Below are 12,468 nucleotides of genomic sequence, written 5' to 3' on the forward strand. Positions count from 1 at the left end.
CTTTCAATTGATGTGGGTCTCCATACTGCATCCATTTTAGTTTTTGCGCAATATGGCGTTTTCTACACAGAGTCCCCACTGTCACTGAGACTTGCAACCAAAATCGAGAAAATCCGTTAGGCAAAGTTTTTTCCGCCATATGGTGTATATATTCTGAAAGTACATTTCGAGACCTTTCAATTGATGTGGGTCTCCATACTGCATCCATTTTAGTTTTTGCGCAATATGGCGTTTTCTACACAGAGTCCCCACTGTCACTGAGACTTGCAAGGAAAATCGAGAAAATCCGTTTAGCAAAGTTTGTTCTTCGGCATATGGTGTATATATTCTGAAAGTACATTTCGAGACTTTTCAATTGATGTGGGTATCCATACTGCATCCATTTTAGTTTTTGCGCAATATGGCGTTTTCTACACAGAGACCCCACTGTCACTGAGACTTGCAAGGAAAATCGAGAAAATCCGTTTAGCAAAGTTTGTTCTTCGCCATATTCTGAAAGTACATTTCGAGACTTTTCAATTGATGTGCCCCTGTTCTGTGTAGTAAAACTTAGTATATCATTGCAGTACGTCAACAGAGTAATAATTGTATACTTTTTGCTAGTTATAGTAATGCAGACAATTTCCGAATTCAAAATTGAATCCTCAGTTTCTTTGAAATGCGAATGTTATACGCTTCGAAAATTTGACTTCAAAAACTGGTTTACCTTATTTGAATCATGGTACTGCCCATGATGCAATAATAAGGTGATGTATCAAAACAAAAACATTTTTTTTGTCTCGATTATCTGTCACATTTTTCTTTATAATATTTCAAAAACTTGGCAGCATTGCACATCGAATTCAAGTAAAATTTACAGAGTCGCCACTGTCACTGAGGCTTGCAAGGAGAATCGAGAAAATCCGTTTAGCAAAGTTTGTTCTTCGCCATATGGTGTATATATTCTGAAAGTACGTTTCGAGGCCTTTCACTTGATGTGGGTCTCCATACTGCATCCATTTTAGTTTTTGAGCAATATGGCGTTTTCTACACAGAGTCCCCACATTCACAGAGACTTTGAGGGAAAATCGAGAAAGTCCGTTTAGGAAAGTTTGTTCTTCTTCATTTTGAAAATTTTCAACTTTGACAGAACGTATTTTTTTTCTTTTGTTGAAAATAAAAACAAAACATTCAGAAAATATGAAATTTCGAATGTGAACATAAAATATTTGGATTAATTTAAAAAAATGTCAACTTTGTTTTGTGGTTTGTTTTGGGTAATACGACCGTACACAAAATTTTGCAAAAGTGGGGAAGTTGAATTTTTCTGTACGCCCCGTCGGATTATAGGTAAAGGGCTAAGCAGAATGCTCGCGTTGAGCCATCCGTCGCGTTATATGTTATCGAAAATACAACAACCACAAGGAAACGATATGCGCGTGTTATCGTTTCCTTGTGTTTGTTGTATTTTCGATAACATATAACGCGACGGATGGCTCAACGCGAGCATTCTGCTTAGCCCTTTACCTATAATCCGACGGGGCGTACAGAAAAATTCAACTTCCCCACTTTTGCAAAATTTTGTGTACGGTCGTATTACCCAAAACAAACCACAAAACAAAGTTGACATTTTTTTAAATTAATCCAAATATTTTATGTTCACATTCGAAATTTCATATTTTCTGAATGTTTTGTTTTTATTTTCAACAAAAGAAAAAAAATACGTTCTGTCAAAGTTGAAAATTTTCAAAATGAAGAAGAACAAACTTTCCTAAACGGACTTTCTCGATTTTCCCTCAAAGTCTCTGTGAATGTGGGGACTCTGTGTAGAAAACGCCATATTGCTCAAAAACTAAAATGGATGCAGTATGGAGACCCACATCAGGCCTCGAAACGTACTTTCAGAATATATACACCATATGGCGAAGAACAAACTTTGCTAAACGGATTTTCTCGATTCTCCTTGCAAGCCTCAGTGACAGTGGCGACTCTGTAAATTTTACTTGAATTCGATGTGCAATGCTGCCAAGTTTTTGAAATATCTTATGCCGAAAAACAAACTTTGCTAAACGGATTTTCTCGATTTTCCTTACAAGTCTCAGTGACAGTGGGGACTCTGTGTAGAAAACGCCATATTGCGCAAAAACTAAAATGGATGCAGTATGGATACCCACATCAATTGAAAAGTCTCGAAATGTACTTTCAGAATATATACACCTTATGCCGAAAAACAAACTTTCGCCTAACGGATTTTCTCGATTTTCCAGTGACAATGGGGAGTCTGTGTAGAAAACGCCATGTTGTGGAAAAAAATTAAAATGGATGCAGTATGGAGACCCACATCAATTGAAAAGTCTCGAAATGTACTTTCAGAATATACGCACCATATGCCGGAAAACAAACCTTCGCCTAACGGATTTTCTCGATTTTGGTTGCAAGTCTCAGTGACAGTGGGGACTCTGGGTAGAAAACGCCATATTGCTCAAAAACTAAAATGGACGCAGTATGGAGACCCACATCAATTGAAAGGTCTCGAAACGTACTTTCAGAATATATACACTTTATACCGAAGAAAAAACTTTGATAAACGGATTTTCTCGATTTTCCAGTGACAATGGGGAGTCTGTGTAGAAAACGCCATATTGCGCAAAAACTAAAATGGACGCAGTATGGAGACCCACATCAATTGAAAGGTCTCGAAACGTACTTTCAGAATATATACACCTTATACCGAAGAACAAACTTTGCTAAACGGATTTTCTCGATTTTCCTTGCAAGCCTCAGTGACAGTGGCGACTCTGTGTAGAAAATGCCATATTGCGCAAAAACTAAAATGGATGTAGTATGGAGACCCACATCAATTAAAAGGTCTCGAAATGTACTTTCAGAATATATACACGCCATATTGCGCAAAAACTAAAATGGATGCAGTATGGAGACCCACATCAATTGAAAAGTCTCGAAATGTACTTTCAGAATATTTAACCCAGTGGGTTATAATTGTCAATTCCAATGTATATATGTCAAATAAATCCTCATAATGTAGGCTAACCCGATAAAAACTTCTAATGTAAATGCCTTTTTATAAGAACAACAAATGAGGTTTAAGCGGTGTACACACTATCATTTTTGACTGTCAACTTTTTTATCGATTACTGACTGTCCAACAACCATAAATATTTTTGTGGTTGCCTGGTGAATGACAAACATGTGAGGCCACACTATCAAACAAGCAAAATTTGGGCAAGAGTGCCATTAAAAAATGACAGTGTGTACACCGCATTAAATTTTGTATAATCGATTTTTGAATCTACCCATTCAATAGATGGTGCTGACAACAAGTGTTTGCCAGTGCTGCCAAATTTACAGAAAATGTGTATATTTCTGCTTTACTATAGCTCTGTCTGTTTACTCCATATTTGGTAAGAATTGTTTCCAAATGTTACTATAGATGTTGTTTACTCCATATTTGGTGAATTGTTTCCAAATGTTTAGATGTTGTCTGTTTACCCAAAAATCTAGTAAAAGAGAGTCGAGTGAGAGAGCAAGTTTGACAGTTCAACAACAACAAACTTACTGGAGTTTACTGGAAGAATTTTATTCAGTACGATTTTGCAAACTCAGCCAGCTCAGATCAGCTGTTTTATGACCAAATACAAAAATTATTCAAAACATTTTTTTAATTTGCAAAGTTCAAATTACTGAAAATTCGTAAGTAATGCAAATTTTCATTAAATTAGAAACTAATTCCTTATATATTTTTAGGCAAGTTGCAGATAGAGGGCAATGTATTGGTGCAGGAAGCTTACATGTTCCCGGGGAACATACAAAATCAATTTTTCGTGTATTGTTCATTTTATTTTTAATATTTTGTTTGTTTATTTTGGCGAAAATAAAAACGTTTTCTTGAATCAGCTGTTTATTTGCTAAATCTTACTAAATGTTGTCTGTTTACTTTTCTCAGTATTATCACAAAAGAGAGTAAAAACAGCTTACTCTCTGAACTAGAACTTACTGAGTAAATGTTACTAGAAAAGTAACCAGACCACTAATGCACAAAAAAGTGATGGCCAAACAAGTTTTCTCTTTGTCTCTCTATGCGTCAGTCATTTTTGTTGATGATCTCTCAGTTACGCTCTCAAGCACTTACTCTTAATTTAATTCTGTTCAACACTGAACCAGACACACCTAGTATCACATTACACCAAGAGAGAGAGAGAGAGAGAGAGAGAGAGATTATGGTGCGCACCAGCCAGATAGTTTGTACAGAGAGAGAGAGAAAGTATTATAAAACTATCCACTTTTAAACGATTTGATAACAGAAATCCAATAATAGGGTGTTAAAGTACATTTACGTATACGATTTTAAATCGAATCGATTAACGAAATCCAGAAATACATTATAATCATGATCTAAATTTCAATAAGCTGATGTTTGTTAGTATACATACAACATTATTATTTTGCACAAAAATATTTTATAATAAACCTTCATGTTATGTATGATCGGAGGATTCAATCAGTGAGAAAAATATTTTCCTTGAGAACCTAATTCCTTTCAGATATTCATGATTGGGTTGGATCGACAATTTCACAAAAAATTCTGAGATTTTCATTCACAACTTTTTTAATTGCCGATTTATTTAACTGAATTTAAATGTTATTGTCACCCTGTTATTTCGATGACTATTTTGGAGGATTCAATCAGTGAGAAAAATATTTTCCTTGAGAATCTAATTCCTTTCAGATATTCATGATTGGGTTGGATCGACAATTTCACAAAAAATTCTGAGATTTTCATTCACAACTTTTTTAATTGCCGATTTATTTAACTGAATTTAAATGTTATTGTCACCCTGTTATTTCGATGACTATTTTGGAGGATTCAATCAGTGAGAAAAATATTTTCCTTGAGAATCTAATTTCTTTCAGATATTCATGATTGGGTTGGATCGACAATTTCACAAAAATTCTGAGATTTTCATTCACAACTTTTTTAATTGCCGATTTATTTAACTGAATTTAAATGTTATTGTCACCCTGTTATTTCGATGACTATTTTGTTATCGAAAATAAGCAATGTTGTAAGATATGAGGTAGTCGTATCACCACAGCTGTTAGTACAAACTGCTGTCAAACATGTTTTGTCATTGGAAACGCAAAAAATTAAAACCAGAACAATAAATGAAAAAAAATCTGTATTTTTAAGATATGGTTTGATGATGCGTTTTCTAAAATGATTTTTTTTAAATAAAATTGAGGAAACTGCTTCTTTTTCCAAAATATTTTTGACATAGCATTGTTCTACAAATGGTGTTTATTGCAATCGCTTGCTTATGCGGCTACATTATAGAATCACCTTGTTGCTGTATTTAGAGAAACTATCTCCAACTCACATTCCAAACAAAAACAATGAACGGAACAGAGGGTTTAGGCAAATTGACAGAGGAGTCTTTGAAAAGGAAAGAAAAACTAAGGCAACTCAGAGAAAAAGCTAAGAGATTGGAACAAAAAAACACCACTGGAGAAGAAGAAGGTCAATTGGCGAGGTATTTATGCATTTGTAAATAATGATAGATGGCACATTAATTCATGCTATGAATACTCAAATATTAACAAACGCATGATGTTTAATTTACAGGCCGGTATTCAGAAGTTATAGACCACAAAATGAAAACACATTGGGTGAAATTATTCCACAAGAGCCATCTGGCGACATTGAAGAAGCTGTTGGGGAACAATTGAGTTTACTTAAGAGTAATGTTGTTGTAGAGGACATCGATATTGACAATTTAGCTCCACGTAAACCTGATTGGGATCTAAAACGCGATGTTGCAAAAAAGTTGGAACGCTTAGATCGCAGGACTCAAAAGGCAATAGCAGAGTTAATAAGAGAACGACTAAAAAATAACCAGGATGGTCAAGATATTTTCCAAGCTGTAAATGTGGCCACCGCTCATGCAGGGAGTACAAATATTTAAATTCATTGAAAAATTTATTTAAACAAAATAAAAACAAATGTATTGATATAGGCATATCAGTTTTATCCTGTCTTTTTGTGTTCCCTGTCCACAGGTATAATCTTTGTTTGCATAGCAGCAATTTCTGCAAAAAAAATTGAGTTTCAAAATGTATTTGTAATAGAATTCACTTTGAAATAACTGTTAATGGCGTACATACGTTCCGAATATTTTGCATCCAGCGCTGTGGCGTATTTCCTCATTGATTCCAGCTCCTTGGGTATTTCTACCCGCAACGCTTCCACAGTTTGTTTGAGAAATGCTATTTGATCCTCTTGCTGCTTTATTTTAGTATTCTTCGCTGCAATAGAATGCTCTTGTTGTAGTGCAACTTCAGTCCGCCAGCTTATGGCCTTCTTTAGTTTATTCAGTTCTTGACTCTGTTTTAATATAATTTGATTCGCTTTAGAAATTTCCTCAGTGGCAATTTCGAGTGCCTGTCTTTTTGTTTGACTTATTTTCTTTTCAGCTTCTATTTCAGCTACTAATTCTGATTTGTTTTTTTCGTGTCTTTTTATCACATCCTTTAATTCGCTAATCTCCTTTCTGTAGTCCTGCAAATGCATTTCGCGTTTGCGTTCGCTATTTTTTGATGTTGATATCTCCTGCTGAAGTTTTTCATTTGATTCCTTTAATTTGGTCAATTTGGCCTTTAATTCCACTAACTCGTCATTTAAAATTTCATTGCGTTTTCCTTCCTGCCTATTAAAGAATATGAAATAAAAACGTGTATACATATATACATATGAAGCTGAAACTTACATTCTTTCATTAAGTATGGACTGCTTTTCCATAACTATTATATCTATTTGCTTCTGCAGGGAGCTGATGGTGCTCCTACTTTTTTCGCAATCTTGTTGCCGTTGTTCGGTGCAAATCGCAATTTTGTCTTGTAATTGTTGAATTTCATCGGCATGTTTCTGATTTGCAGTCCGGACAGCTTCAATTAGATTTTCTCTTAGATTTTTACATTCTGTATCCAATGTTTCAATTTTTTGATTTCGTGTACAAATTTCATTTTGCAACTGCTGATTACCCTTTTCTTGAAGTGAAACTTTTTTCTGAAAATTTTATTCAAATGGAAAAATTGTTTAAAAGATAAACCTTCAAGAACACCCTATTAATTCAAATTGTTTTAGATTTCCCCTTTAAAAACTGAAAAGGCTTTACCACTAGGGTAGCTCTTTGTCAATGATTTTATTACACTAGCAATAATTCATGTTTCAGAATATAGTGGGCATGACGAATTAAAGGTTTTGTAACTCGACCACTTTTACTACGGTAACGAATTTTCATAGTAAATAACAGTGGATTCTTGCAGACCAATAGATGAAAAGTCTATTAATAACATTTTTTTTTTTAAATATGAGAGAAAAGCTTAATTTTACTAAATTGTTATATAGTTTCTCTTAAGACAGAATGAATTTGCAGAGTACATACTGAAAAATTCTGCATCAACATTAACCTGGAGTTCATAATAAAATTAATGGAATACATTAAAAGGTAAACTAACATTATTGAACGCTCAAAAAACCCAAAAATGGGAACGTGACATATTTTGGAATGCTTCTAACTTCCGATGACGTATTTACTCTAAGAATATAGTTTCATACCATATATACACAGTTGAAATCGTTTATAACAACTGTATTCACAGCTTTCCGTTGTTATAAGCGATTTCGAATGGATATATATATGGAACAAGTCTAGTTTAGGGTCCCCTCCCGGATCGTTTTGAAATTTTTACCACATGTAGTATACTGCTGTAATCAGGGCCCCAAGGACTACATGTGGTAACATTCAAAACGATCCGTGAGGGGGCCCTAAACTAGACTTAAGCCATATATATGTATATATATATATATATATCTTTATAAAGATAGCTTACTTGCAATGCTTCCAATGTGTTGTTCATATAAAATAGAACTACATTAAGTGGTGCCCTTCGAGTTGGCAAGCTTAGGTGAACTAAATTTTTAAACGATCGTCTTTCAATAAATTGTAGTTGGTATCCATCCATATTTTCACTAAAACTGTTTATTGCTGAAGTTGTCGTGCGTTTATCCTTCTGTGGTTCTATTAGATTTAGTTCCAATTTTCCAGCATGACATTCTTTCAGTAAGTATATCAAGTTCTCCACAAACCCCGAGAAACTGACATGGAGAGACTGGTCCTGTTTTAGTTCCTGGAAAGAGTTACTATCCACTGTGCTTATATACATTTTCCGTTGATCACATTTTTCTGTCAAACGCAATTGCTACATGAAATGCACAATTAATTTCGCTTTACATATTACAGATACCATACTTACAATCAATTCCTTGAAATCAATCTTTTCTGCATAAACAAAACAAAGCCTTTTCAAATGCGCATCGCCACGAAATGTGACCATAACCTCAGCAGTTGGTATTACACATTCAATATTTTTGCTATTATTAACGTTAACAAAACAATCATCTTGCACGATAGGAGCAGGAGGTAGATATGGATTTTGAAACATTATTTGTGTATATTGCAGATTCAGGTCATAGAGTTGTTTGCTAGTTAAAATAAAAAATAAATAACCAAAACAAAACCATAAAATAAATCTATTAAAAACTTGGCACGTAAAAAAAACAAAGTAGGATACATTGAGTGGTTTCTTCATTCAGATCATGGAATTTATAAGTTGCTATAGCTTACCTTGAGTAATTGTACCATGATTCAGATATAAAAATGTAATTAAAAACGAGAAAATGGATGAAACGTAAGGATTTCTTCCCAAAATACAGTAGAGAATAGCATTGGTTTATTCTTCTGTCAAATATAAAATTAATTTAAATAAAAATAATAAACCACGTCCTTCCGGAGTATACATGGATCAGCATATATTCCCATTTGACCAGCATATATTACATTCGAGACATCATATATTCATTGCGTTCATAGTTTGATATCTTTATCTTTACAAACTAAATGCTTTAATCGATTTAACTATAACATCTCGGTTTGTTCCCGCAGTGCAAAGATCTACCACATTTTACTACATCTAGGTAGGTATACCTACTTTTCCAGAGTTATATCGGCACTGCAAAATAAATAATTGAAAAACAACGCGCCTAATGCGACTACCTTGGTACCTTGCGCGCCTTTTGTCCTGTATTGAATAAACCGACCTAATTTAAAAACGTTCCTCTTGCAACGAAGAAGAAAATGTGTGATAACGAACTCGAGACAGAATGAACGCTACCTGCTTTGTTTACGAATGAAGGTGATGCATAACACCGATATCATCGTTTCGTTTAGGGTCTCCATGTCATGGAGGACTCCATGTCATGCAGGACTCTATGTCATGGAGGAATGGGAATAGTTCAAAGGGAAGTCGTGCTATACAACTCTGTCGATAGGGCGACAGAACGCCGCCAATATGCCAGTGCAGCGTCTTTGTCAAATTACAAAGTTGTATAGTCCGCTTTTCCACAGGCAGATTTTTATTTGACAATTTTTTTGTTTTCTCTTTTGAAATTTTCGCTTGCTTTTCCATTAGCAAATTTTTCTTTGCTAAATTTGCGAATCAAAATACAAAAGATAGAAAAAAACGTCAAAAGCGTTTGCATTTTAAAGATTTATTTAATATTGTATTTATTTTTTATATATTTTATTATATAAATTGCAAAAATTAAAAATTAAATTTCACTTGCACAAATTAAAGCAACAGGTTTGTAAACAAAAGCCGGCTGTGTGACAGTAAAACGAATATATAAATCATTATATATATAATGATTTATGATTTATGCCGGACTGATTTATTTGGTATGCACATGTACATAAATAGAGAAAACGAGTGGCCTCTAAACGAAAGTACCACATATCCGTTGTCACAGATACAATTTTTCGTATGAGCTACGCGTTGTGTAGTGGTATTTAGTCTACTAAATCCACTCGATCTCAAATGTCAATTCCATTGTGTATTGTTGTTAATGTCCGTTTAGAATTACGGAATCCACTCGATCTCAAATAGAGTTTTTACAAACCATTGGTCTGTTCCAGTATCTGGGATTATTGGCATGATTAAATATACAAAAAACATGAGATATTTGCCTGTGAATTTTGAGTTTTTAGCGGTACATTACATTTTACACCATGATCCGCGGATCACTAAAGTGAATTTCTCTCTCATTGGGAAATTGAAGCAGTGTTGGAAAACATAGGAACTGAAAGTACGAAATTTACCTTCAATTTTACTTCATAATTGTAAAGAAGTTTTGACCAATATTTATGCCAGTTATTTACAATCAAATTATATATTATAATGTAATCCTAAATTTATTTCGAAGAAGATACGAATTTTAGTAAATTCGTACCTTCTTCGAACAAAAAGTAAACTTGTTACAAAATAAAAAATAGCGCAACTCTAATACAAGGCAACATTCGCGATTCTCGAATCATGATGCGAAATGTAAAGTAACGCATATACATTGAAAGAACAGTGTGGTATCATACATGTGGCAACATACTTGCATAATTTACAATATGGCAACATTTTTCGAAAATACATCCGATTCTTTGCGTCTCCCTCTTCGTTAAAAATAAGACGAGTAAAAGAACAGGAAAAGTTTCTCAAACAGATACACGTGCGCTTGATCAATATAGTTTTAAAATTATTAATATGAAACAAAAAACTAGCAAACAGAATAAAAAGGCCGGCAAGGGAAATACTAAAAATGAGATTGTCGAAGATGAGATCTTACGCACTGAAGAGCCCGTAAACGAAGAAGAATGTGGTAAGTACTGAGGGCTAAAGCCGTGTAGTTTTTTTTCTGAACACCAAATTAAATGTCTATTCAGAGAATAACTCCGAAGAGTCGGATGACCAGGACGACGAAGAACCTACCGAATGTGCCATTGAAAAGGATGAGCCAACCATACCATCTAAAGTGAAGGTAGGCCCAGTTGCAGATGATGTACCTATTGACTGTATTGTACATGTAAACAAACTGCCCAAAAGTAAGTGTTTGTGGAATACAGAATTGTGTAATTGGCGGGAATTAATAAATGTTCATGTGCAGAGACAAAAGTGATCGATATTGTGGAGGTTTTCGCGGAATACGGACCAATTGACACTGTACACATACAAGAAGGACCTGCAGCCTGTACTGCAAATATTGCTTTCAAGAACGCAAAATCAGCTACTGCAGCACTATCCGCAGACAAAGCGAGTATAAAAGGTTCCAACATTTCTGTCACTAAGAAGCAAATATCTGCCAAAAAGCAGAAAAAAACAAAAGAGTCAGCACCGAAAGAAGACGCCCGTGAACGAACTGTTTATGTCAAATTTCTAAAGCGTGGAACCACTGAGGAGCAGTTGAGAGAACATTTTAGTGCCTGTGGTGATATCGAAGATGTACGAATTATTTTAAAAAATTCTATAGCATATGGTTTTGTTGCTTTTACCGAGAAGAAGATGGTGAAGGAGGCCCTCAAACTACACAATTCCATACTGAACGGGAGTACAATTGGCGTACTCGAAAGCAGTGCTGATAACAATAAAGTGAGCAAGCGTGATCCCTCTCTCACTATAGTGTTGAAAAATACCCAAAATTTGGAAAGTGTCGAAGGAGATAAACTTGAGTCAATATTTGAAAAATGTGGTGAAATAGAATCAATGGATGTGGTATGTAGAAAAAATACATTGGCCTTCATTACGTTTAAGGAAAAAGAAGCAGTCGAAAAGGCATACAAATTAAATGGAAAAAAGGTCAAGGACATTTCATTAGATTTGGAAGCATACAATCCCGACAAACCAAAGACATCCATATTTGTAAGCCATATTGGAAAAGGTTAGTCAATAGCTATAATAATAATAATTACTCGTTATAACGAATTTCGTATTATTTTGTAGATGTAACGGAGGAAGACTTAAAGGAGCACTTCTCAAAGTCTGGGGACATATCTTCTGTAATTCTGAAAAAAGGATTTGCAATTATACACTTTAAGGATTCCGATGGGTATTGCAAATCATTCTTGTTGAACGAAAGCATCCTGAAAGGACAAATGTTATTCCTGGAGCCACACTCGATCCGAAAACAAACTATGTTAAAGACAAAGAATAACAAGGGTACAAAACGTCGCTCCCAACAGCCGAATGGTGTATTTAGCGCAAAGAAAACGAAGTCTTCGTGATGTATTTAAATTGTGTCAAGATATTTTAGTAATAAATTTTGGTATAATTTTTGATACCTTGTTAAAAAAGTATTTTCGTTGTGACAACATTAAATACTGAAATGTGACAGATATTGTTGTGACTGCATTTAATATGTTTTTAAATTTGACTAATAAGGTTGCATGACTGTACCCATAAGAGAATGTTTTCTTTTCCAACCAAATGTGACGATATTTTGGGAGTGTATGCATTTTACATATATGCAAGGCGTGCATTTTATTTATTTTCATGTTGCTATAAATTGATCCTGCAATTGATTCAATGTTG

At 34.3% G+C, this 12,468-nt stretch overlaps 3 protein-coding genes across 3 annotated transcripts; 2 read left to right on the plus strand and 1 right to left on the minus strand.

Annotated features, from left to right (window-relative positions):
- Positions 1-5,391: 5,391 nt before the first annotated feature.
- On the plus strand, positions 5,392-5,960 carry LOC133332007 (coiled-coil domain-containing protein 12). The gene is made up of 2 exons (XM_061540392.1): positions 5,392-5,528; positions 5,621-5,960. The coding sequence occupies exons 1-2, from the start codon at positions 5,392-5,394 to the stop codon at positions 5,958-5,960; spliced, it is 477 nt and encodes a 158-aa protein (XP_061396376.1).
- Positions 5,961-6,022: 62 nt separating this feature from the next.
- Positions 6,023-8,499, minus strand: LOC133332008 (spindle assembly abnormal protein 6 homolog). Its single transcript, XM_061540393.1, has 5 exons — positions 8,311-8,499; positions 7,888-8,256; positions 6,762-7,060; positions 6,142-6,701; positions 6,023-6,084 (listed from the first exon to the last, which is right to left on the minus strand). The coding sequence occupies exons 1-5, from the start codon at positions 8,497-8,499 to the stop codon at positions 6,023-6,025; spliced, it is 1,479 nt and encodes a 492-aa protein (XP_061396377.1).
- Positions 8,500-10,647: 2,148 nt separating this feature from the next.
- On the plus strand, positions 10,648-12,161 carry LOC133332009 (DNA-binding protein modulo-like). Its single transcript, XM_061540394.1, has 4 exons — positions 10,648-10,762; positions 10,827-10,985; positions 11,048-11,818; positions 11,881-12,161. The coding sequence occupies exons 1-4, from the start codon at positions 10,648-10,650 to the stop codon at positions 12,159-12,161; spliced, it is 1,326 nt and encodes a 441-aa protein (XP_061396378.1).
- Positions 12,162-12,468: the final 307 nt, after the last annotated feature.

Source organism: Musca vetustissima, unplaced genomic scaffold (assembly GCF_032173495.1).
Source record: "Musca vetustissima isolate MV318-11 ecotype Yass unplaced genomic scaffold, APGP_CSIRO_Mvet_v1 utg2750, whole genome shotgun sequence".
Taxonomy (NCBI): Eukaryota; Metazoa; Arthropoda; class Insecta; order Diptera; family Muscidae; genus Musca; species Musca vetustissima.

Bases quoted from the DNA above. Each gene is read 5' to 3' on its own strand.
- LOC133332007 (XM_061540392.1), top strand. From the start codon at position 5,392: ATGAACGGAACAGAGGGTTTAGGCAAATTGACAGAGGAGTCTTTGAAA. The intron at 5,529-5,620 runs GTATTTATGCAT...TTTAATTTACAG, and splicing joins GAAGAAGGTCAATTGGCGAG to GCCGGTATTCAGAAGTTATA.
- LOC133332008 (XM_061540393.1), bottom strand. From the start codon at position 8,499: ATGTTTCAAAATCCATATCTACCTCCTGCTCCTATCGTGCAAGATGAT. The intron at 7,061-7,887 runs GTAAGCTATCTT...TAAAATTTTCAG, and splicing joins ACACATTGGAAGCATTGCAA to AAAAAAGTTTCACTTCAAGA. The intron at 6,702-6,761 runs GTAAGTTTCAGC...ATTCTTTAATAG, and splicing joins TCCATACTTAATGAAAGAAT to GCAGGAAGGAAAACGCAATG.
- LOC133332009 (XM_061540394.1), top strand. From the start codon at position 10,648: ATGAAACAAAAAACTAGCAAACAGAATAAAAAGGCCGGCAAGGGAAAT. The intron at 10,763-10,826 runs GTAAGTACTGAG...ATGTCTATTCAG, and splicing joins CGTAAACGAAGAAGAATGTG to AGAATAACTCCGAAGAGTCG. The intron at 11,819-11,880 runs GTTAGTCAATAG...ATTATTTTGTAG, and splicing joins TGTAAGCCATATTGGAAAAG to ATGTAACGGAGGAAGACTTA.